This window comes from Nipponia nippon, unplaced genomic scaffold (genome assembly GCF_047370975.1).
Source record: "Nipponia nippon isolate SJK-2023a ecotype South Korea unplaced genomic scaffold, ASM4737097v1 scaffold_3, whole genome shotgun sequence".
Classification (NCBI taxonomy): domain Eukaryota; kingdom Metazoa; phylum Chordata; class Aves; order Pelecaniformes; family Threskiornithidae; genus Nipponia; species Nipponia nippon.
In genome coordinates, this window is record NW_028262347.1 from 35,685,927 (window position 1) to 35,713,150 (window position 27,224).

A 27,224-nucleotide genomic window follows, 5' to 3' on the forward strand; every position below is an offset into this window, starting at 1 on the left:
CTATGTACTATGTAAGCAAGCTGTACATGAAATAAAAGTCAGAAAACCGTCACTCCCCATCTTGTACAAAGCCACAAGCTTTGAGCATCTACATCACAGTTTGGGAACACAGAAGGAAATGTTAGCAATATTAAATCCTCTCCATTTTATTAGAGAAATCAAAATATATCAAAGAAACCACAACAAGAACCAATGCATTCAGCAGAATTTGTTCTATGGAATGAGGAATAGAGGTTATACTCACCACAGACAAATCCATCCAGGCTGACAGCAAAAATACTTCTCCCTTTTAGCAGCTGAGGATGGGCACAACTGGCATTTACAAAGCTCTGAAAGTTATTCTCTGACATCCACTGTGGTAGCCATTTTAACTGGCAGTCACACAAGAGACTTGATGTGTTTAAGTGCCTAAGAAAAAGCAATTAAATTCAAACCCTGTTTGGTTGTTTTTTCTGTTTTGGTCTATATGAGCACACATCAGTAACAAAACTAAATTTTTAGGTTAAATACATATAAGAGAAAGACAGCAATATTATTTAGCTCAGATGTGGTGACACCATTGTCATGACTCCTACATTCTACAAAGCAGTCGTGTTATCCTGAACTCCCAGCTCCTGCTACGAATATGAGTCCAGGCAGTCAGGCATGTTTGTAGTGTCTTGGGTATAAAACTACAGTCGGCAGTAGAACACACAGAATGGGCACATAGAACAGTCCAGAAGGGAGGTGCTCTGGAACTAACATAAAAAAATTCTGAGACAATTTCATTCCCTCATTTCCATTTCAGTCAGAATTTATCTTGGGGAAGATATTTAAAAAGGAGAGTGAGGAGATGAAGGATACTCAAGTGCTGAAATAACAAGTGCAGAACTGGTTATCAGCTTACCTACCCTATGCAAATAGCTACATTCACGGGGCAGGGGGTAGGGGGCCAGGAAATAAGAAAGCAAAGGGATATTCTGTAAAGCATCTAGAATCAGGAGTTGAAGAAGTTCTCAGTTTTGGCTGAAAACTCAGAATCACCCTTAAAAAAGGGTATTAAAAAACACAGTCACTAATAAAGTTCTTCTCTTCAAATCTTACCTGTTCTTGGAGGAAAAGCAAAAATAATTTATGGATCCAGGGAAAGAAACAGCTTTAAAGATAAATGAAGACATACCAATTCTTGATTTTTTTTCTTGAAGAAAAGGAAGAGCGTCTCTGTGCTCTTTTTTCACACTAACACTGCATGGATAAAACCTAGGGATGCCAGCTCACCAGTTCACATTGAGATGAAACAAGTCATCTTTCACGGAAGTTCTAGGGGCATTCTTGTTATTCTTAGGAGGCAGAGAAACCACAGCACTTTTTGCTACCCTGATGCAGTGGGTATCTGTCATATTATTTTCAGATTTACTCTCTAGGGGCCTCAGAATAAAATTACTAGATGGGAATTTATAAAAAATAATCTTACTTCTGGGAAAGTACTTGCTACCATCTGTCTACATCTTCCTCAGACATAATGGATGTCTACCAGGTGTTTCAAGAAAAATACAGAAAAAAATCCCAACAAATCCTGAATAGTTATTTCATTGAAGTGTTCAGAGTCCGGTATCTTATAGCACCTTACACCTCCTGGAGCAGTGTTAGCCTGTCATTCCATCACATTTGATTATTCTTCAAATCATCTATATCAATCCCTAAGCGCCAGCACTGTGCTCCCACTGCTTTTCTTGTGCCAAACGCAGCAACTACCCTGAAGCTGGCTGAGTTGAGTTCAGCAAACGAATTAAGCAATACAACCAGATCCAACTCAAGGACGAGGAAAGACAGAAAACACCTGGCTATGGGTAGAAGCATGGCTGCTGCTTTCTAGAGCAGCTGCAGCTACACCAGGATACAGGTAACATCAAAGTGAACTTTGAATGAACCAAATATTGCCTAGATACAAGAAAGAAATATTCTACAGTGTGAACAATCATGCACTGCAACAACCTTCCCAGGGATGCGGTGGAGTCCCCAGCACTGGAGGTTTTCAAGACACAACTGGACAGAGTGCTTCATCTAGACTCCCTTTTCCACAAAAGGCTGGACCAGACGACCTTCTGAGGTCCCTTCCAACCTGGGCTGTTCTATGATTCTATGAAATATGCAAGGCTCCTCATTACTTTCTCTATGGCACCCAACATGGAGTAATACCATAAGATGAAGTAGAGAGCCAGCTGCTAAGGTGATACTTGATAGGTATCTGGAGAACACACATGAAAAGCTCCAGACAACCTTCTGGCAGTTTCTACTCATAACGAGACCAGCACCTTTTTGTTAATCTTTAGTTTGTTGACAAACTACCCACAGAGCAGCTCAGGACAACAGATCTGACTAGAGAAGGCTGATATGAATAGAGGAGACATAAGATATACGCAAGAGGACAAATTAGCTGTGCTCAAAACACAGGGAACAGTGACAGTGTTCTTCTGCACTCATCAACAGAAAAAGAGGGTAAGAGGACAAAAAAACCCCAAAACTCACTAGAAGAATACATTCTTCCCAGTGACCGCTTCATGACTTCTCTGAAGATCTGCCCCTTTGCTACTACAGGATAGAAGGACCCAATTACAAGCACTGACAACCAGGTCTTTACAAAAGAATTACAGTACTGCATTTCACTGGTCCAGTAAGCTTTAGCTCAGTGATAGCACTCCTGATCTTATAGCACATTACATCAAAGTCTCCCTTATCTAATACCTATTAGAGATCAGCCAATTTAAAATAAGGACTCTAGACACCAAATGTAGCAGAAAATGAACACCTCTTATCCTACACTATCTCACTTAAATACAGTCATCACATAAAAAAATAAAAAAAAAACCAAAACACTGACATACCCTTTTTACATGACTTCAGAGAGATTACAGTGGGAGTTTATCACTGCATCAGGCAACATCTTACAAGGCTTTTATTTATATATTTGTATGGATATATATATCTAATAGAGGTGGTATCTTTAGATAGAAACTTACAGTTCTTTGAGTTTCTTCATTTGTGAAAATGCATTTCCTTGAACTGACATAATTGCATTGTTACTTAGATCTCTAGGAAAAAAAACAAGAAAAATAACATTAGAGGAGGAAAGAGTAATTTATTAAACTGAATGTACTTAAGACTCAAGGAATAGTTTGCTACCTTAGTGACATAGAAAGGATCCCTTAGCTCCAAAACTAAAGAGACAGGATTAAGGAGTTTTATAGCATGCTTAATACATAACACTTGCTGCATTAATTCCAAAATTCATATTTAGCATAACTCCAAAATAAAAGAACCTTCTCAAGATCACCAAGGCAACCAGGGTAAGTATATTTCATTCAAAGTCATAAGTAAAGCTTATTAGTCCGACTTGTATTGCAATTAGTATCAAAATTCATTTTTTCCCATGTTGAGTTAAATGTGAATTTCTACTACTTACAGGTGTTCAAGTGCATCCAAACCAGAAAATGCTTTCTTTGTAATGGATCTAATCCTGTTTCCTTGGAGTATCCTGAAAAATATAAGTACATGATGCAAAAAAGATACAATAAAATGGAAGCATTTTTTGAGCTGAACAACTGCATTTTTGGCATTTATTTCTAAACTGTGACTAATATTCACCATTCAACCTTCCCCAATGCAGCAACGTGTCTCACCTCTAAAAGATACTCGTTTATTCCCCTCGAGTAAACATCTAGACTTTACAACGATTTTAGAAGATGTTTAATGTGTACAGTTCAGTGACATGGATTATTCTACATGTATACACGTAAGCATCTTTTTATTTCATAGATATGCACTTGAAAATTTCAATGCAATGAGGCCACTTCCATTGGATGCTACATTACTTTATCAAAGACTATCCCTGTCACTGTGCCTTTGTCATATAATGCACTTATTACTTCCTATTGTGGGAAACCCTCATTCTTTGAGAAATGTTTCCATAAATAGTAGTAATATTTGAAATATTTCAGATTCATTTGACTTGAAAAATCTGAATTTCTTTTACAGAAAAGGAACATTTTATAGAGAACAAAATGGTAAGGGAGAAAAATAAAATCATCTCAGCTACGGAAAATATAACATCATTAAGTGTTGGGCTTGTCCCTTGAAACACACATAATCTAAGCTCATTTTTTTAAGGAATGATGAGATACAAATATTGTAGCAATACTCACAGCTTCCTAAGTTTATCTAGGCCAGAAAAGGCACCATTCATATCTTCAATAGTCCATGATATTTCATTGTTTTTCAGATCCCTGTTTAAGGGGGGAGGGGAAAATCAAACCACAAGAGCTATTAAAAAGAACAAGGCACATACTTCTTCAAGAGCATGTATTATTTAAAACAATTTCTAAAATAGCTTTCTGGTACCTTGGTTTTTTGTTTGTTTGGGGTTTTTTGTTTGTTTGTTTTTTAAGAGAAGCTTTTCCTGATTAGCTATTTCATTTAAATTTCTACTGAGGAGACTTTGAAGACTATTAGTACTTTTTCCACTGATAATTTAAAAGATCAAAACCACAACAATTTTAAGAATTGTTAGAAAACAAACCCACATTCCCCTACAAGGGTATTCAGATACAGGACTATCATAAGAGAAAGAGCGTCATAGGAAGGGAAAGGATCAACTGTCGCCTCTCTGAAACAAAATACACTTATGCCTTTGTAAGTTCATAATATGAACACAAAGACTTTTATTAATAAGTGAATCATTTTTACATCCTACAACATCCACAACACTAGCTTGATTATCTGCAAAGCATAAAGAGTAGGCATTTATGAAAAGAACAGCGTGGCAGCAGAGAATCAACAGGGTAGGGCTAGAGAAGAAAAAATAAATCTAGGAGGAAAAGTCTAACACTTAGTTCCTAGACACCTCGCAAGTATCTGACTTCCCTCTCTGTGATCTATATCTCTCTGTATACTTAAAAAACATAGCATACACCCCTCTGAATTGCATCTTTGCTAGATGTCCAAAGCGTGAGTATGTGAGCAAACACCTGAAAGTAAAACGTTAGCACCCTTTTCAAAGCCTAGAGGGAAAGGCAACCATTTCATTCATCCGGCTAACAGATGGGTCAATGGTACGCAGCTGGAAGAGTTTAATGAAGCTGAATATATTTAGATTAGTTTACTTCTTTCTTCCCCCTCCATTAAGAAATGCTATTTCAAAAAATGCTCAAATGCTTAAAGTAATTGCTCAGTCACGACAAGCATCAGCATCCATAGCAATACACAGTTTTGAGTTTTGTCTTCTTATTTCTACCGTGAGGGAAAACGTTGATTCAGTTAAGCCACAACTATCATCCAGATCCCTAAAGCTGTGGGCAGCAGTGCTGCTTGCTGCTTTTGAATGGGGACATGCCTTTCCCATAATAATGCTACTGAAAGTTCGTATCGTAATTACCACCATCCATTGTGCACAGTCTTAACTAAAGAGGAAGTCCTGCCTTTCCCAACTATTCTGAAAAAAATCCTACTGTAAGAAAAATATATGCTGATTGGGGAAAGCTAACAAAAGATTCTTGTATGTTTCATAAGGGGAAAAAAAAAAAAAAATCTACACACACTGAGGGATTTTCTTAATGTTTTTGACCTTAAAAAATGAGTTTGTCAACTTACAAAGTCTGTAGACTGGAAAGTCCCCGGAAGGCACAATCGGCAATGTAATTTACTTTGTTGTTTCCAATGTACAGTCCAACCAGCACACTTAAACCAACGAAGCTGGAATCATCTAACCTTGCTAAGTGATTGAACGTCAAATCTCTGCATATTCAAGGAAAAAAAGTATTTTAGTGTTTATGCTGCAGTGCTTATTACTCAGTTCAACCCAGGTGAATTTTCAGGGGGAGAGAAAGTTTTTTACCTTACAACTATCACAAAACCTACTACACCATTTTTGATCACACAGCCTGTGTAGTGTTTCCGATAATTCACGAATTACTGCAGAATGAATTTCATCTGAAAATGACTGTTACAGTTTTAGTACAACTGCCACAGTGACATGAAGCAGTCACAGCTGGCTTCAACCTCTTTCAACAAAATGTAACTGCCTGCCCTGGTTTCGGCTGGGATAGAGTTAATTTTCTTCCTAGTAGCTGGTATAGTGCTGTGGTTTGGATTTAGTATGAGAATAATGTTGATAACACACTGATGTTTTAGTTGTTGCTCAGTAGTGTTTATACTAGTCAAGGACTTTTCAGCTTCCCATGCTCTGCCAGGTGCACCAGAAGCTGGGAGAGGGCACAGCCAGGAGAGCTGACCCAGCCTGGCCAAAAGGCTATTCCATACCATATGATGTCATGCTCAGTATATAAACTGGGGGGGGTTGGCTGGGAGGCAGTGATTGCTGCTTGGGAATGGGCTGGGCATCAGTCGGCGGATGGTGACCGGTTGCATCACTTGTTTTTTTCCTGGGTTTTGTTCCTCCGTTTTTTTGTTGTTGTTTTCCTTTTCACTACAATTTATTATTATTGTTATTATTTTAATTTCAATTCAATTATTAAACTATTCTTATCTCAACCCGTGAGTTTTCTTACTTTTGCCCTTTCGATTCTCTCCCCCATCCCACCAGTGGAGGGGGAGGGTGAGTGAGCAGCTGTGTGGTGCTTAGTTGCCACCTGGGGTTAAACCACAACACTGCCTTACATACAAAAAGTTGTTGTCACCTTGGAAACTTTGTTATGAAAAATTCATAGATCAGTGGTAAGAAGCTCATGCTTTGGCATCTACCATGCTTTCAAAACTGGAATAGAATAAAAGCTACTCACAGCTCACTGAGTTTTTGGCAAAATTCCCAGGCATCAGGACTGATCCTGCTGATGGCATTTTGGCTGAGATGGAGTTGCTGCAGCATCAGCAAGCCATAAAGCCAGCCTTTGGTTACCTCTGTTAAGTTGTTATGGTCCAGCTGCCTACAAACACACACAAACACATACAAACAGAATAAAAGACGTAAGGTTCAGAAACTCAGTGGCACATGTGCTTTGCCACGGGTCCACATCTGACTTCATGATACTGGCTAGACAGCTGCAGCCTCTGTTAACATTTATTAGAGTTGTATGCATGCATTCAGAATATGCTGTCCTACATGTTCACCAATGACTGCTTGCTGCTTTTCAAACCACACTAGAACAATTTAATTCAAAAACATCTTGAAATTTTATCAAGCAATTCTATTCATTTTGCGCAATTCTACTTAACATGTTATCAGCAGAATCTATCAGCAGAAAGTTGATACTTACAAGACTTCCATGTTGGTTAATCCCCAGAAAGCACCATCCATGAGCCTATTAACTCCATTTCTCTGCAGTTTTAATGATTTCAAAGCTGGAAGTCCTTGGAAAGTAAGCCCATCTATTTTTTTAATTTTGTTGCGATTCAGTTCCCTGCATCAATAAAATTTACAGTTACAGCAGAGTAAGTTTACTTGCATGCCAACAACCTTTCTTTCCCCTCTGGAAACAAACCTTATTTAAATGCTTTTCTTACACATAAAACAGAAACAAGATGTAATAAAAAAAAAAATCAAACATTTTACTGGAATACATTACGTTTAACCATGCTAATACTGTTCTGCCTTTCTGATACTGAGGACAAGTACTTGGTAGTTCATTGATTTTCAGATATAAAGAATCCTTGAAGACCTAGACTGTCATGCTTAGTTCCGTTCGCAAATTCTGAAGCAGAAACAAGTTCCTGGTGTTTATCCAGCAGTAGAGCCATTAAGGTTAGCTTGTAATTGCAATCAATAATCAGTCAGAAAGAAAAAGTTAAAATTTTTAGTTGTGATAACTAGGCAAAAATAAATATCCTGGGTGATCCCTCTCTTCCTTAATCTGGAGTCAAGCATTCATTACACTGTCCTCCCTCATTCCCCACAACTAGTTACAAATAGGTCCTTCCTTCTTTCTCATCAAGTGGTCTTGGCACTTGCCCTTCTGCCACTACACATACCCTGTGTAGGTCAGAAGTTGGGACCCATGTGTATCCTGCAAGGGAGTTAGAAGGCATAACTAGCTGGAGGGTAAGCTGCATTGACAGTAGTATTCAATATTTTCTATTTTCCTGCTCTCCATAACACTTTCGTGGCTTTGGTTCTCTTTAACTCCAAACCCTACACCAACCCCAAACAGCTTTCAGACTGTCTGAGCTACTTGAAAAGGGAAGTCTAGCCTCACACAGGCACAAAGAACCACGTTAACTGTTTTTATAACAGTGAATTTTAAACTAGCTATTATTTGCTAAATTAACAGTTATATTTATTACCAACAATTGATATATAAAGAGACAGGATTAGACAATACTAAGAAAAGGCCCTCATACAATGAGTGATCATCTGCCCCTTCAAGAAGATCTTAGATCTATCAACCTGCATCCTACCAAACCAACAGGAATCCTCTCCTTCCAAAACTAACTTCCCTATGGGAGGAGAAGGCCTAAATAATTCTCTCTCCATAGTTATACCACAATTACTTTTCAGAGTCTCAGTCTTCTAAGAATTCAGCTTTCCTCTCTGGTAGCCTGATATGAACCCTACTCTTCCTCCTGTGTTTATATGTGCATAAGCAATGAAGAACATTCAGTAAGAACAGTCTTCAGTTCTTCCCCACTCGTCCTCTGAATACTTCCTTCAGGTGATAACAAAAATTTTTGACCTTCATTGCAGATTAGCCACCTAACATAACTAGGTCAGCCTACTGATTAAATTGTGAATGAGTATAACTTTTTTAGGCAAGAATATCACCAACTTCCAAAATTTCAGTTGAATCTGAAGATCAGAAAGTCTACTAAGATCATTAACAATTCCTGAGCTTTGAAGGCGTGTTCTCACACTCTTCTACTGAGGCTTGAGTCAAACTCTTCCTGCATTTGTATACAGAAAAGACACAGTCACTGTTTCCAGATGTGTCAAGCATTCTAACACTTCACTGTTCTTATGACCTTTCACTTTCAAGGTTAACCTAAGAGATTTCATCATTTTTAACTCCTGACTATCTAATATGGAAAATAATTATTCAGGGTTTGACAAAGTGCAGTCCTAGCCCATCCTCTTGTGAACTTCCTGCACTCTAAGTTTCCAAAAAAAAAAAAAAAATTTCCCCATCCTCTTCCATATTAAATAACTTTATTATTTATTAGGTAAAACATTTATAGACAGCATTGTATCAGTGAAGCTGATGGAGGTCTATTTACTCAAGCATATTGCTTATTGTCATACCTTCTGAAAGCAAATTAATTCCCTTCATTTCACCATGAAAGCACAAAAAAAATAAGAGACTGCTGTAGTGAACTACAGAAGTTTACTTCACTTAGTATTCTTCCAATGCTTTCTTACAGGAATACTGCAATTAGCCCTTCTCCAGCCATTTTTTTCTTTCAATAGGCAAACACGATTTCAAACACAAAGACTATTCACATCTAACCAATATATAAGACTAGTTTTGTTCAGTACAAAGCTGCAGTTAGTAAGGGTTGTAGTAATATGTTTTCTGTGTCTGTCTCACTCTGCCTCTGATTAAATTAAAGGCTAAAGTTCAAGCACTGGCAGTGCTTTGGAAAACCTGAAAACAATTAGTCAATTGTAGGTTGCACTTACAGGTGCTGCAGATGGGAGAGTTTAAACATCTTTTGAGGGATTGCTGAAATTCTGTTCCTGTTCAGTTTCAATACTTGAAGTGTGGTAGACAAATTGTCAAAGGTACCAGGCTCCATGGAGGTTATTCGGTTACTGTTAATGTACCTGTTGAAACAATGTCTAGAAGGTTAAATTTACAGTTATTTAATAAATTCTTAATACCAAGTAGTGAAACACAAAGCTCTTGCGCTGCCTACTCCTTGATAAATGGAATTTCATTTATCATATTAATTAGAGCTCTTGACAGCTCAGTCTATGGTCAAATAGTATTTCACCACCACCATTTTGCTCTACTCTGCGGGAGTGTATTATTGGCAGAAGATAGCATGTTGTAAGTCCATTACTTTATTCTCACTCAGTATAGCTCTGGCATTGCAGTACTACTGAATAAGGATTAAGGTAGATTCAAAAGAAGTCCACCAAACTATGTAACTCAAGACTAGCCAACCATGGGGAACTTAAGTTCATATTGTTACATAATTATTTCCCTCAAGAGACACATCTATTTTGTTTCATCTCAAGATAATGACCTTCAGTTTTTAGGAACTAAAACATCTCATTGCAACAACTCAAGTATTCAAGTTAGCAGCTTATGTTAAACTCAACAGGTGAAAGTAGGAATAAATATTTAATGCATGTCTAATTGAAAGAAGATTTAGTACCTTAACAAACAGCTGCCAATCTAAGCTTTCCAACAAGTTTTTTGAAAGTAACCTGAAAGAAAAAACAGTAATAACAAGTTTTACTTACAGATACTTGAGCTGTAATGATGGAAATGATGATATTTTTAGCTCTGATATGTTGTTATTGCTCAAGTCCAAAGTTTCTAGACTCTGAAACAGCTTCAGATGTTCAGACAAGATGTTGGCAATCTTATTACTGGTCCTGAAATTGAAGGACAGTAGTCAAAAGACTGTAACTTCCAGAGTAAACACTTGTTAACTACACAAGAACTGACTTTCGTCAGTCATAATTCCCCCACTTAAAAATTATTTCTAGTGAAAGAAAACCAATAAAGTATGTTCTCTAGACATAACATTCATTTCTAGCCATCCCAAATCACAAATTGGAATGCTCTAAATAAACGTGTTCATCAACATTTCTTAAAACATATTCCCAGCAAACAAGATGAAAAAAATTGTATTTTAATCCAATTACTGCAATTCCTGGCTTTGAAAACAAGACGTAAAACTCTATGATCATCTATTTCTGAACAGCAGAAATACCTAGTATTTGCATCGAACAGTATATCACAGTATTGTAATGAAATCAGATTAGAGTTGTTTTCTATTTTAACCTAATTAATATCATAGTAGCTAAACATTGGTTTACTTTTTTGAGAACTCCTACGGCAGGAAAATCAGGATGAATCTCCATAAAAACAGAGCTAGATTAGAGGAGATAGACAACAGCGTGCCCCCTCAGAAAAACATTTTATAATTTTGCAATTAGACCTAGTATTTCATCTACATATTTTTCTAGTGAGTTTGCAAAGAATAAAATTTGTGCTTATTACAGCTTATTACAGAGGTTCTGGACTTCATGTCTGGTCAAACTTCAGCTAAGCATCACACAGTTCCACAACAAAAATTCTGCAACTGTTTAAAGACATGGGTATCCTAGTCTACTATAAGGAACACCCCTTCTTTCACTTCCAATGAAATGTACTTTTTCCAGCGATCATATTTCATGTTCATACCCAGCAACCTACCAGTTTTTCCATCCCAGTTGCATAATGTACAGAATCACACACACACACATCAGCAACATTAATCGGATTATTCGTTTGGAGCTAATGGTACATAGGGGAAAACATATCACGACCAATTAAATTAACATAACCCGAAATGATCCTTGTTACCTTGGGAAGTTCAAGTCAGTTCTGGCTGTGGTACATTCTGTACCTAGTATGATGAACGATAAAACTTTAGGAGCTCTCCCCAGCTCCTAGAAATTGCAGGCAAAGGCAATTTCAGTAAAACTATCAACAAGAATGTTGATTCTGGAAGGTGTTTGCCTTTATTGGAAATACTTGCTCTGGATCAAATAGTAAGTCACATGTTTAGGGTAGCAGGGACAACTCTCACATATTCAAGGGGTGTGGGGGGATTACTGCTCGATAAAAAAGTCCTGACTCAAAAACTGAAGCAGAAGTTAGATTAATGGGCCTTCTGACCACATGTGGGAATGGGTAAGTGATCTTGCAGCCCCTCCAACGCTGTGCTTGTATCGTGTTTCATTCCTCAGGCTGTCTGGTAGAGGTACACTGCATGTTTTTAACTCTTAGCTGAAAGTATTTATAACAAATGGAAACAAATTACTTTAATAAAAAACAACAACAAACACCACCACCATGTTTCAGTTCCACTGGCCAAATAACACTGCAAGTTAGATAACAGGTCATAGAGCCTTGCCTTTATGCATTAGTTTGTTTATAAGGTAATTACTAACAAGGTATTAAAACTGCCAATTACTTGAGTGATGAATAAAATTTTCCTTGCAGTAAAAGTGTGCTCCAGCAGAAGTCGGCAATTTCCTGAACTGCACGCCTCCTAAATTGCAGTGTGAAAGTGTTCAGTTATAGAGACGGCTTGCACAGTGCTGTCTTTGTGTCAGCACTGCTCCATAAAACAGAAATTCCTCACAACTGGCAGGATAATAGCCCCTGTATTACAAAGTTTAGTTGGACCTAATGGAACCGAATAAAACTCTTATACAGCCTAGAGATTAGCACTTAAACTAACTGGCAAATTACCTGACACAGACCAGGTTACAACAAAAACAAACAAACAAAAGAACCCAGCTTGTTTCAGGGAACTTTCTTCTTTTTTCGTGATGGTAAGATCATATTGTGTGGAGAAAGTAACTTCTTTTGTTCACAGAAACAGAGCTACACATCAAATTCCTAGTCCCTCTCACAATGAAAAATCAAACCAGCCCTCACTGCACCTTCCTGCTTACTCATATTTGTAGAAGCTACTCAAATGCCAAATATCTGAAGGGTTCACTCCTTACTGCCTCAGCCTCCTAGTCCAGTTTTCTCTTCAAAAAAATTTAAGTGGCATAATTCACACCTAGAAGGAGATTATCCAGCCCTGAACATATCCAAATAGTTCTGCTTTAAGGCCCAGCTTTAGTTAAAATGAGAAAGTTCAATTCTAATTTGATTTTTCTTCATAATCATCACTTAAGTAAATCAAATAAAACCAATGTATTGGCTTCCTCATAACTGCCAAATCACCATCAAAATTAGTCAAGGAGGACATGCTTGAAAATGCAAGCCTACCTAACTGTCAAGACAGAACCAAACAGTATCCTTTGTGTCGGCACAATAGCATACAAGTTTGTTCACTGTGGGGAGAAAACAAAACAACAAAAAAACCCCAAACAACTTTCCAGCAAAGTGCTGTTATTACTGGGCTCAGACAAAAGGAGCTGCACACACATTGGTTTCATTTCACAGACCCTCAAGGGAGATCAGAGCAACAGAGATCCCCTGCAACAGGAGACCCAGCACATCAAGTTCTCACAGAAGCAGACCTGCAGCAATCTGATCACAATTTCTTCATGTTCAAGGAGCAGCAACACACTACAGCTTCCTTAAAACTTCTCCTGTTATAGCTAAAGCAGCAGGAGCACCAAGGAACACAGATAAAACCACCAAAAATACCTGCATAAATCTGAACATGCTTTTTGCAATTTGAGTGCCTACACCCTGACTTGCAGAAAAAAAAAAAAAAAACAACCACCCTAGAGTGCATGCAGACCGATTTAATTATTTTTACATAAGGCTGTGTGAAAACCAGCTTAAGACAGAATATCAGTTTTTCATTATGGGTATGAGAAACCTTAGCTTTCCGTCTCAGCATTCATGACTTTAACCACCCCACTAGGCCAAAACATCTATAATAGCCCTATCAATCATGATCTCAAGATTCACTCTGTATAAACAACAGCTACAACATATCTGACATATCGACTTGTACTTTCCTTGCCTCTGGGGAAATATAAAGCAGGACAGCAACTTCTGTATCCATTTTGTTAAGGATCTAGTTAACACCATTTAGACATAATAGTTCTTATGTGCTGAAAAAAACCCCAATTTTTAAAGATCTGAGGTAGTATGACTCAGTATCTCTTGATAAAAATTGTCAATATGTAAAGTTTTCTAAGTAAGAGAAATACCTATGCAAGCTTCATCACTCTGATCCTGTAACATGGAAGACTCAACTCTGAAATAGATTAAGAGCTGAAGACTTATCTTTTGTTTCTATTCAAAATCTCAGCACAAAAAAAAATACTCTTGCACTTCCTTCTCCAGCATAACTCTTTCTTCCAGGTAGATCTTCCAGGTTGATCTGCTGTGTTTTGAGAACCTCTTAGTCTCATCTTACCCCATGATCCTGACGAGAAGCATGTGTAGGAGTCTGGAGGTAGAGCAACCTGATAAAAAACAAGTTGTCTAGAAAGACAATTTTGGAGAGCTGTGTCTATGCAGCCTGTTCTCCAAAGCCGTTAGATGTAAAATAACTGTTTTAATATCTGTGTGATTCTGGACTAAGACAGTATCTCCTGTCCCCCAACTAAGCCCTAAGAGGCAGGATATATTGAATTTGCCTCACAAACAGGCAAATGAAATCACAGTAGAGTCTTTGCTAGAGACTAAGAGGATATGTAAAGAGAAAAATCACTCTGCTAGGGCTAGATATATCTTTCTGAGCAGTGCTGAAGCCAAGGCACTGGGGTTCATAGATGTTTAGTCTGCTGTTTACAGAGCTTCCAAATTAGAGCTGGCTTGGAGGCAGCCATGTCAGAGCACAGGCAAAGCAGACATGACTGTCCACATCTGAGCACGCACCGGGTGGTCTCTGTTATGTACCGCTACAGCTCACAGCCTCCTTTTTCACATTTCCTCACACCTTTGTGGTTCCTTCACCTATTCTTTCCTCCACTCACACACTGACATATATGACTCCTGGCATAACATCTATTGTTTCCCCACACTCCCCCCTCCAGCCCTCCCAAACTCCTTTGGACTTTTGGAGCTCTTGTAAGAAACAATGATGTCAAGACACTGAGTGGAAGAAAATTTAAGCAAAAAGAAAAAAAAAATTGATAGCAAAGACTAAATAGCAATACTGTAATAAACTTGCCCAGAAAGTGCTGGAAGACTCATGTTTTGTGGCTTTTAGGATAAGGCTGAACAACTTAAGGAGCACATACCAGAAGAAAGAGTCTCAGTAACTCCTACAAGAAGAAAGAGAGAAAAAAGACCTTTTTTTTTTTTTTTCTTAAATTTCTACTCATTTGACTACTAAAATTAGCCAGACTGTAATGAACAATTACATGATTTAAAATATTGTAATTATGGTTTCAAGGTGAACACTACCCTTACAAAAATCCCCTTGATATGAATGGGACCACATGCTCTTCTCACCATTAGACACCCAACTGCACTGAATTAAGAACCTCCATTTTTTTTTTTAATCTTTGCAACTGTTAGATACAGAAATATTTCAAGTGAAACTGTTTTTCTCCAAGACAAAGATGCCAGAAGTAGAGCCAGTATTCTGGCTCACTTCCAGTCCTACTGGTAGGTCTACAAGTCTGATGCCTCTTTCACGCACAGTCTTCTCACGTTCCTTGCGGCAAGTAGTTGTTCTTTCTTTTGAAGGTCTCCTTCATTCCATGATCCACGTCTGTCATTGCTCTTTCAAGCCAGATGTCAGCAAATCTCTGCTCTTATTTTTTGTGCTTTTTGTGGTATACAGGCATAAAATAGAAAATGAAAACTCAGAACTCTGTTGGCTACTGATACCCTGTCCAAAACTTGAGAGCAAAGGTTTATTGATTCCTAAACCAAACATGAACTGGGAAAAAGGGGAAGAGAAAGATGCAGAATGAAACAACTCTGGGATCAGAGATGTTTCCATCATCAAAAAGAAGACAGAGGCAAATCCAAACTTTCAAACACGTGATACTTCCATAGCAATTCTCTCCTGATTCCAGTCATAGTATTGATATGTAATTAATGAAACTTTCCTTCCAAACTCTCTTCTTGATACCCTGGAATCTGTTTCCCATTACACTTTCTGGCCTTTCCAAAATAATCACAAGTTACTTAGCACGTGATAGCCAAGTGAACGTGTAAGTTCACTATTTTATTTTAAAGAAGGTAAACAAAAGCAATGCAGGCATAGCTATTTCAGCATGAGCTGACAGCAGGAATTGCAGAGTTGGTGCACTCGGTGACTGTTAGTTAATGCTAAAGTCTTGGACAATTAGAATTATGACCTAGATTAAACCCAGCATAATGCCCTCCAATATTATAAATCATATTTCTAATCTGATGTATGGACTTGTTAATTAAAAACACCCATCCTTTATTGTTACAGAGCCAACCCTCCCTTTTGGAGGGCGCAGACTGAAGTCTAGGCACTTCAGACTGCACAACCTTCTAGATCTACTCCTAATCTCAACTGTTAGTACAAACTGAGGGATGTTCTCCTGTCCACTTCTGTTTCACTCAAGGCACCAAATCATTACATTGCACTGCTCTATTGCAATAACCACCTACCACTTCTCTAAGACATAACCCCAATACTTATGCCTAACCGCTTAACTTCATTCTGACTTCCCTCATTCTCTGTGCTGTATGCCCTACAACTTGGCACCTCCTCCTTGGTAAAATTTCCTACCGTTCTTCCATTTTGTCACACAGGAACAGTGTTCTCTATTTTTTCTAATCCATTATTATTCTTTTTAATTCATCTTTTTATTTAACACCGTTGATCAGAAAATCATGCCAGCTTTTTTCCGCTGCAAATAGCTCATAAAATTTGCATTCTTTTCCATTCTCATTGCAAAAGCATTCGTCTAGGCTCTCACTACTTTATATTTTTGCTACAACAAACTCTAGGTTTCTAGATACTTCTTCCCTTTCCCATCATTCAGCCTAAATTGCTGCCATAAAAATCTAGTTTCCATGTCCGCAAGTCTGACTAAGACAGGTTCCTTTTCAAATTCTTTCATTTACTTCCTCTTAGTCTCCACACCAAATGTCAAAGACTGCAAGAACTAATTCCAGTAAGTTTTTTCGCTCTAGGTTTTTGCTCACAACTTCAGCCCAAGTCACACATGGTTTACCACCACTCTCATTTTTGGGACCTTCTCCAAGTAGCCTTATGCCTGAAGCCCAGTCTGGCATTCCTCTATCCTTTCTTTCAATCCTTCTTCAAAACAAACTCTTCCAGGCAGCATCCAAATCTTAATCCTTCCCATAATAAAGTGGTAGCTGAAGAGATGACAAGGATGTAAAATATTTGACCAACATTTTCTTAATATTGGGAGCCAGACTTCAGTTTAGTATGCTAGCTTTATAAACACACAATACCACTTTCTCTGGCAAGCGCAGAAGGGAAAGGCATCCACTCCCGCTGAATGTAAGCTTTCATTTTCAGGAGTTGCATCTAAACTTCTTTCTTGTGACTGTAGCTCTCTAAATGCAAACTAAAACAGCGTTCTCCTGAATTTTACACACAGCTTCCACTTCCACTCTGTGAGATGACAGAGAGGCGGATTTCTCATACCTACCCCTATTCCAAATAATCTTGCAAACAAGGATTACAAAAAAAGCCTTCTGTCTTTACAGAAGGCCCTTCACAGAAGTCTTCCTTATTGAGATACTGCCACACAGTGCAAACTATCACTCTTATTTCTACAATGCCAGCTGGGGCAAATATATAATCTATTTTGCACGTTTCCTTCAATTAACTGAATTTTACTTCTCAAGATGACTATTTGAAGCATGATCTGGGAAGCCCATTATCACAAAACATATTTAAATATACTTTTCCACATTTTAAACAGAAATGGACACTAAATAATACTAAAATAAAAATCCCTTCTAAATAGTATAAGGGATTTATCACCACTTTCCTTCAGTAACTACATTTGTGCATGAAGTTAGATACATATTTAAGCTGTATGTTGATTAATCAAAGCTAGGATGCAACAGCGCATGCTCAAGTTTTGGAAGAGTATCTTTTTGGCAACACAGATTTTTTTTTTTTAATCAAGAATGAAAATCAGTGACCAGTATATGCTCTACTATTCCCCCCCACCCCCCAAATAAAGAAGGTAAGACTATTTTATTCTTCCTGGTAAGGAGAATGGAAGCAAGCACGAAGCTGCCTAAAATACAGATGAATTTACAAACCTTTAGTCACAAGCTCAGCATCTTGTTTAGCAAAGATCTATGAGAAGCCACTTCAACTTAAGAGCTGGTTTACTTAGTTTTAAGAGCTCTAAAGAAAAATCCTTTTTCAGATTACATATTTAAGTTAGGTAGCACGAACAATCCCATTCATTCTGAAAGCCCTGTAAGTAAAGATATTGACACTGCAGTATCATAAGCTCCACAGACTAAAGGTTTGTATCACATCGGCATTAGCTCTGTCTCCACTGCCTGACAGAGTAACGCTTTACCAATCGCAAGAAACAAACACGTTGTAACCAGGTCTTTCATCAATGGGATTTTATTGAGATTGGATCAAAGTGTGCTGTCCACTGAAGAAATTTTACTGATGACTGAAATCAGGATTAATGAGCAACTAAGCAAGGCAGGAGGAAGGAGCTAATGTAGGAAGACACAAAGCTAAACCTGGGCTCTTCTGATAACTTAATTTTAAAATTACAGAGCTTATTTATGAAGCCTAGTACACACCAAAACTTCCAGATCTTCTTCTCCAATAAATTCCTCACTGCAGCTGTGTGGGTTGATGAGCAACAAATAGAACCTCCCATTGAGAGCACACACTACCATCTGGACCTGAAGAAACTTTTTAGGCATTCCCTGGGTTTTTCTTTGCTTTCAGTGATGAAAATAATAATTTTTTTTTTAAAACAAACCATTGTTGATGGCTTGGATAATTTTTTTGTTGTTTTGTTTGGCTTTTTTTCTTTCCTTTGAAGAGAATGACTTTGCACTTTTTCAGTGCAGCCATTCACTTTTAGCATTTCAGTTTGCTTCTCAGAAGTGCTCATTGAACACCAAAGGCCTGAGACGGATAATGAAATAATCAGAGTCATTTTAAAGTGGCTGATCAGAAAGCTACATTTAAAGCTGGAAAAATTTTGCTTACTGTGAGAATTTGCGACCCCTGCAGTCAATTAAGACTGGATACTTTCCAGTCCTTTTTGTCCCGTTTTATCTCCTGACCAATCTTTTTTGTTAATATTTTTTGTTCACTTACCTTTTTAAACATCCAGGACACAAGACACATGTCTTCAAAGACAATGCATTTAAACTTGGCATATACCAACTGACAGATACTACAAACTGAAGGCTGTAGAAAGCCTTCAGAAAAGCGACTTGTGGATTCAGTTCAGCGCCTAACAAACACGTGGGAACATTTTGGGAAACCTCGATACTGTAAACATTTTTCATCATCCAACTCAAAACTGAATGGCCATGCAACTCCTTGTTTTAACTGCGTTAAAGACTTCCTGAGCAGATGGGTTTGGAGGATCCTCTCAGGGTAGCAGAGGAAAACCAGTACTATGTTGCATATTCTATGTGTCTCTTCTGAAAAGAAGATTTCACATTCTGAAAAAAGTAAAGTGGGAACATAATACGAACCACATATTAATGTAAAACTTAAAAAAAACATTACTGAATTGTGAATCATCCATGCTCCTTTGTTTCCACATCACAAACTTTGTATTTTCCACCCTGGCAGCTTTAGTAAGACTGAATACGTTTGTTTTCTAGACTAACATGATCGGTCTTTACAACATAAGCTACAAGGATATTTCCATCTAAATCACCTGCACCAAGTACTAGTTGTTTTAAATAATTTCCATTCAGTAAAACGTAAAATCACAAGTTTATTTAAACCACTCCATCGTTTAAAGCTAGTCTAATGTCAGAATTCCACTATACGCACTAGAGACTTTAGCATGTACAGCTTTTCTAGTCCCTACAGACAGCAAGATGATTACTGTATAACATATCCTGGATGTGGGTAATAAGAGACATGTTTCTTAATGTTAATTCTAGTTCTACATATGCATTTTGATAAGAACAGTAAAATTTAGTTGGAGAGGCCAGATGCTTTAATACTAAAGTTGTTCTGTCTCTGTACAGTCACTGCTGCCTTCCATTTTCCAGAGTACTCAAAGATACAGTGCACTGATGATGTTGGATGGTGTCTACAATTATGTGTTTTTAAAAATTCCGCAAGTAAAGTAGTATCGGTTTCTTATTTGAACCATACATCCTTAAACAAAACCTTAAATAACATTGCAACATTTGCATATCAGTCTCTTTCTGCACTCATCACACTAAAAGTACTTAATATTTTCTGAAGAGTTTTTAAGTGAAAACCCCTATGCAAATGGTCATTGGTAGTCAAACACCATGTAGGACTTCCATACAAGGCTATTGTACTTATATTAATTGGTTTCAATCTATTTCTGGATTCAACCTAGGTACAAAACTTTACAGCAATGACATAAAAGACAATAGCAATTTTCTTCTCCTGTACCAACATCACAGACTCTAGCAGTGCATGCGTGCCTGCCTGCCTGATATTTTTCTCTCCCATGGTGTTCAACTCTCAACTGGCATCCATAAAAACAAAATGGCATTGTTGTTTCATGTTACAGACAGACCATGACCATGAGACTGGGAACATCTACTGCTCTGGGTATATTTGCCCTGCATAATTCAACAGTATGTAAATATCTAAGTTAGATAAATATCAATTAGACAGCTAGAAATGAGGTAGCTCCAGAAATGGAAACTACACTAACATGATAATCCACCCATGCTTGTTTATACTGCTTAAAGAATTTAGACGTACAGTGCTGAATGGAGATACCTGCACTATTATTCACTGTAGACATACCAGCAGTGTAACTTCCTTTGCAGGGCAAGAAAATTCTTGCAGAACAGGTAAAATTCTAAAGTTCCACAGCTGAGTGACAAGTACTAAGAAGTGAAAAAAAATTCTTGCAAGAAGAGAGTTTCTTCAACAATGAAGATTTTGGCAAGAAAGGAAGCCATCACTTCCACAGCATTGCTTGAAGACTCCTTGGAAAAAACAACTGGCTTTTCAACTGATAGTAATGAACCAGCATATATGTATCTCATAAGAAATGCAATCAAATCAGTTTCAGAAGACTAGCACCCTCTTTTCTGCTATTATTTGAAAGTCAGAACAAAGACTCAACAAGGAAACAGTGGTTTGTTTTGGAAAGGCTCCACAAGCTCCTTTCATATAAAAGTTTAAAATCCTGAAGAAAGTCATCAGATGTTTCAAGTACAGTTTTTCATTGAAGAGTGGTTCTAAAAATTATATTCTAATTGTTCCATATGTGTTCTCCTCACATGAGTTAGCTATCACATTAACTCAGTTTAATTCAACCCCTCCAAATAACATCCAATACAGAAAAAATAAGTGAACATATTTTTTCACTTCTAAAAAAAAAAGTATCATTAGATTTAATATTTCTCCATCTATGATATATTTTTATGCCAGACAACTGCTGTATGTTTATTCCTCTTCATTTATATTCTTTTCTGTAAAATGAGATTTAACATCTTTACATAAATAACTTCCAACCTGTAAGATGTTTTAAAGAGAAACTTTAGCAAAAGAAACAAGATGCTTTATTTGTTGAACAATGCTATACCACTCTCTAATTTTATGTTCTATGTACATCCATTTTGATACAGAACAAACAATTGTCTTAACTATTATACACTGATATTCATAAGTTAACGTAAAACCTTTAAATTACTTAATGAATTATTTCTACCACATTAATCTCAAGGAATCTCTGCTGTGGTCATATAATAAGTATTAAATCTCAGCTGGAGCACACTAATATTCAGTAATCTCCTGACATCACACAGAAGTAATGGAAATTAAAACAAGAACAGGCTAGCATCCAACCAGACCAACTTTAACTGCATTGGTAGTATGATAACAGCTTTTAGAAATACTTTTTTTTTTTTTCTTCCCTCTTTTAAGTGTCAGTATATATAGTGCAGAGCACCAATCTAACAAAGGTTTTTCCATGTTTGACCACCTGAGTAAATGAACCAAGCTAGTGACCTAAGGATATGGAACAACCAATCCAGCAGTGACTGATTTTCATGTATTCTCTCAAAGGAATACAAAAATCTTTGCACAGCTGCAGAAGGATGATTTTAGGTTCATCTAAACTAGTTAAGTTTCCATGAGAAGGACTAGAGGAGATGCTAAGACAAATTCTCAACTTTATATTCATCAGAAGTAAGGTAGTAGGATACAAACCACTTTATTATGTCAGTATTTCCAACCTTGTGGTAAAAAGAACCTTAGCAAGGTAAAAAAAAAAAAAAAATATATATATATATATATATATATTCTTTAGACCAACTAGATGCTTAAACTACGGAATTCTATGCCAGTGTAAAAATAACATCAACACTAATGCAAAATAGAAGATTTGTTTAAATTCAACAGTTATTTGTCAGACACCATCTGCTTTTTCTTTCATTCTTTTCTGATTCTGATCTGTAAGAAACCACATCAGTATCAAATGTCACTTAGTTCTTATTCAAACAGAGCAGTCCAGACACAGCGGCTGCACCAGCTGACTTAGCTGACCTAGGCCTAGAGTAAAAACAAACCCCTATAAATCACCAGATGTAAGCAATTGAATAGTGATCAATTTAATTAACTGAACAGCTTTCCAAAGTTTACTGTATTGTTTTAACCCTTCAGGCTTCTTCAAGAAAGGTAACTTGCAATTTGTATTCAAGGGCAGGGTTTGGCCAGAGGGCTACATATTACTAGCTTTAGACACTTTAGATTCCCATTGATAAAACCCAAATCCCACACATGAAAATGTGCCTTTTCTTTTTTCCAATTATAGTATAATAGTAACTATTTTTGTTAGCAGTTCCTTGACTATTTAGAGACATTAGATCACAGAGCAGGGGGGAGGGGGGATCAAACTGATTTCAAGTTAAATCCTCAGGAATAAAATTTCCTTTAAAGTCAACTGCTTTGGTTATGGACCCTATTTGCCTTTTACAACTTTATACCCATATTATAGATGCCACATCAAGTAACCTACTAATTTCTTTCAAACAAAACAATGAACATAAACATAATCATTTGTCACAATTGTATCTATTAACTGCAGCTGTAAAAAAATTATGCCATGCATTAAAACGGGCTCAAAAAGACATTTTAAAGATATTGGCAAATAATCTTCTAGCCTAGATACTTGTCCTGAAGCTGTGTCTTGAGGGGATTTCCCCATCTTGCCCACTGAAATCAATGGAATTCTGCCATGATTTAATGCAAGTGGGATTTCAGCCAAGATGCATAATGATAGAGTATAACTCTTGTTTTAAAGTCTGCATTGTACAAGTTTGTGTAACATTTACTAATGTTTGTACAGTGCCTAGCACAACAGGGCTGAGGCTTCTGGGCACTACCGCAACATAAATTAATTCTAATGCAGTCTTTGTATCTGAGGGAAGCATAAAAACTACAAGGATTAAGCTCAATTATACACATTTTAAACAACCTGCTAAATAATATGACATAATCCACTTCCTAACCACAAGCTGCTCTATTTCCAATTATTTCACTTTAATCTCTGTAATGCACATATTTCCATGAACCCTGTAGAGTTAGTTCCACTAACTAGGGACAAGAGTAAGATCTACTTACAAAGACAGAAGAGTTATATTTGCAGAGACTGGTCCCAGATCTGGAATGATTTCCAGTTCATTGTTGTTCAACTTCCTATTAATATTAGAAAAGGGAGAGTCAGCTTTGATGTTAATCAGAGGTATGTACATTGGATTTGCTAAATTGCTGAAGTGTCACCCCTAAATTAAAAAATAATTCCAGTTTCACTTAATGTAAAATATCAGAATAGCAAACATCTTTGTTGTTCAACCAATTATCCCGAGAGATATAGCTACATAATTAGAGAAATAGCATACACAAACACTGGTTGGTTTTTTTTGTTTTGGTTTTTTTTTTTTTTAAATTAAGACAAATTAACTTACACTTCCCGAAGACTATGAAGGTGATCCAAGAGACCGGTCTTGATTGAAGATAATTTGTTGTGACTTAAGTCCCTATGAGGTTACAAAAATAAACAGCCTGTCAGTTTTGCCATGAAATATTGGGTAAAGCAATACAATTTTTCAATCCAAAATACGCTATCATTTGTTTCCAAGTACATAAAAAGTTTTGTTTTTTTTTAATACTAGTAAAATCAGAATAGAAACTCATTTGAGTCTACAAGGTATAAATAAGTGTAAATATCTTGATCACTTCCAGCAGTATCAAAGAATTTCCTACATCTCTGAACAATTTAGAACTGTTCATTGGGGCGTGTGTAAGATCCATGAAAAACATCTTAAGATGTTGACTCATATACACCACCAACAATCACTCTTCCCCATCCCTTCACAACAAAAGATCTGGCTAAAGCAACCTCTTTGCTTTAGCCCATGAAGGAAAATTCATAAACCAAGACTCATGGCAGTCTCATTCCTTGAGTCAATCATACTATTTGCATCATTCACTCTTCTCACTTACTTCTCTAAAGCAACGCACAGATGGTGAGTACACAAATGAAGACTGTCCATAAATCTCAGTTCTATTTTCATGCTTTCACACAATTCGGGGCTCCATTCCTACATAACCAAAATTAATGGGGATTTTAAACAAGCAATTATCAGAAGAAAACAGACACAGGAAGGCCTAATTCTATTCTGAGTTTTAAGATGCCTGTATGCTAGTCACCTTAATACCACACTTAATGGCACTTGAAGAAGTCGTTCGAGCACTTAGCATGTGCTGCTCTGTACTGAAGATCCCAAATATATATTGATGCAGTTTACAAGAAATCTTGTTAGTGTCTTTGCAGCGTTTGCTACAAAACAAGCCAGGGTACCAAGAGTGCCATACGTGTTCTTGACAACTGTCAAGAAATTATTTTCCCTACAGACACCATGCATCTTTACCATATGTCCTCTCAAACATTTGACACCGCCATAAAATAGAATCCTAAGAAACTTTTGCTGTACCCTCAGAAGTACTGGAAACATCACAGAAATAAAAGAATGACCACATAACAGAAGGCAGAGAAGATAATTACAGAAACTCAAACTCGCATATCTATAGAGATCTGCACAAGCAGTACAGATTCACAACTGATCTTGCAACCTTGGCTAGCCCTGTTGAAGACCTCCCCCTTTTTAGTCACCCATCCACCACAACATGCACCTTCCTGCTCCCACACTACCGCCTGTCACTACCTCACCTGCACCGATTCAGCCATCTGCGAAGCACTCGCTGGACATAACAACACTAAGTTTATCCAAGCCAGCAAACAAGAACTGCGCCATTTTTAAGGAGTTCTTAAACTCACTCCAGTGAGAGTTTGCAATTCTTTGTGTCTGTATTGCATCGGCACGCTTCAGCAGTCAGCTGCTGTAGCATCAGGTAAAAACAAAGAAATCACTCACACTTCGTAACACTTTTCCCCATGGTAATTAAGCACTGAACAGTTATCCAACACGCCGGGGTCCTTATCAAGCCATGCAGGCATGAAGTGTATTTCAAGTTGAATCTACGAGGAAACTCTGGGACTCCTTACTTTTTCTGGATGACTCAGTGCAGTCACCTATACTGAGCATGCCAAACACAGGCCTGACTGCCATGGATGTATCTACTCTCCACCTACAGTTCTGGAAGTAAAGAAACCTGATGATCAGCATATCCTTCCTGCACGCAGACCAGAACTGGGTTAAATGAAGCCAGGTTCAGGGTCTGTGCTAGGTGTTCTGCACTGTGACTAAGCCCTGAACAACTGCAGATCCAGAGAACTCCAGTTTCTCTGCACCCACCATCGCAGATCCTTGGACACAGGCGTAATGCTGCAACCCAGTCAGGCACCTAGGCTTCTTCAACAGCACATGGGGACAGTAAAACCTTGTTTAAGACTCCCCCAACTGTTTGGTGCTTTATGCAGTACTTGTTGAACGTTGCCAGGACAATTCCATCGTCCCTTTTGTCCTCCCCTGGAGTGAACAGCTAAAAAAAAATAATAATAAAAATCAAACATTAAAATAATCCCAGGCACGTACAGACATCGCAAGGGGTACCACCAGTACTTGGTTACGAGGTGTACTCTGAGCCAGCCAACTTGATCAGGCCCAGCGGGCTGCAGAACTGCGGCACTGGCGCTTGGCTCACAGCCATGGGCAGGGAGGAGATATGTGCCACATTTCCCAAGCCAGGGCTGTGCAGGAGCATGCACGGGGCAGACCCGCAGGTGCAAAAGGCATTTTCCAGCATAAAAAAAGGAGGGGTGAGGGTTGGGGGGAGCCACCGGAGAAGGGGAACACCCTCTACCGCCTTCAGGTGGCCACAGAGGGGATGTTTTTTTCTGGGACTCAGCTCTGGACTCGAGCACCTAATATATATCCGCACCTTCTTCCAGGTGTATAAACCCCTACAGATTTTCCTCTTAAAGATGAAAAACCAATACAGTGTTAATATTTTCAAAAACCCACAAATGTTAGTTTCATCATTACAATTTTGAGTTCTCCTGTAAATGAGGTTAACCACATTTGAGTTAGAGCACTGCATCATTCAGTGCTTAAAAATCTAGTGCAAACATTTGTCTGGCCATAGACTGGAGAAAAATCCCTTTGTTTAACACCTGAAGACATTAGCTGCACAGATTTGAAATTCTCATACTGCATTCTTAAATGTAAAGACTGAAAAAGTATGCTGTTACAAAGATCTAGATGGGAATCTAATTTGGTCCTTTAAAGCAGACAGAGTAGAGACAATTTTTACCCTTAAACTTAATTCAATATTTGGCTTTAGTCTGTAGGGATTATAAGAACTATGAAAATAAACAGCCAAAATTCAGTGAAGTTATGGCTGTTAGTGCCTAATATGTTACTGTTCTTCATGCTTCAGACAAGACTTAGGGATCAGTAATTATTTCAACAAAGAGCTTTCAACATTAGTGCTAAAAACCTGCATTTCTTCATTTCATCTAGAAATGCTGCAAAAGGTTTATTTAAAACATGTTTGCCTAAAGGACCTACCAGACAGTAACAGACGTGAGTAGATTTGTTCTGCTGGAGTTATAACATGTTAAAAAAAAAAAAAAAAATCTGGCAAAGTCCTTAAACTATAAAAATCCTGCAATTACAACCACTGCTGTGCATGATCACCACACTGGAGCCAGACACTTTCACTCATAGCTCAAGCTCACATCCATCTGGAGTCTATCAAGGCAACTGTGAGCGTAACAACTTACACTAGGTTTCAAACCATTTTTTTTTGTGTTTGTTTTTTAACACTAAAGATACCCACAGATTTTCCACATAGCACCTACTTTAAAAAATACATACATACAAAATCCTTATTCCTGGTTTACTTACAGCAGGTTGTCAAATACAAGTTGCAAAATACCCAAAGCAAACCACCACCAACAAAAAAACCCAGACAATACTGAATTGCCTGTTTCACACAGCTGTATA

The 27,224-nt window shown here is 37.6% G+C and overlaps 1 protein-coding gene across 1 annotated transcript in view; it reads right to left on the reverse strand.

The window, feature by feature from the left end:
• Nucleotides 1-27,224, reverse strand: part of LRIG3 (leucine rich repeats and immunoglobulin like domains 3) — a 44,368-nt gene that overhangs the window by 13,021 nt on the left and 4,123 nt on the right. Inside the window, exons 2-12 of the mRNA XM_087765329.1 lie at nt 23,721-23,792; nt 23,377-23,451; nt 10,391-10,525; nt 9,602-9,745; nt 7,248-7,391; nt 6,774-6,917; nt 5,626-5,769; nt 4,182-4,262; nt 3,443-3,514; nt 3,000-3,071; nt 245-408 (exon numbers count right to left, since the gene is read on the reverse strand). Of these exons, the coding sequence (XP_087621455.1) occupies nt 245-408; nt 3,000-3,071; nt 3,443-3,514; nt 4,182-4,262; nt 5,626-5,769; nt 6,774-6,917; nt 7,248-7,391; nt 9,602-9,745; nt 10,391-10,525; nt 23,377-23,451; nt 23,721-23,792 (1,247 nt within the window). The remainder of the gene's footprint in view (nt 1-244; nt 409-2,999; nt 3,072-3,442; nt 3,515-4,181; nt 4,263-5,625; nt 5,770-6,773; nt 6,918-7,247; nt 7,392-9,601; nt 9,746-10,390; nt 10,526-23,376; nt 23,452-23,720; nt 23,793-27,224) is intronic.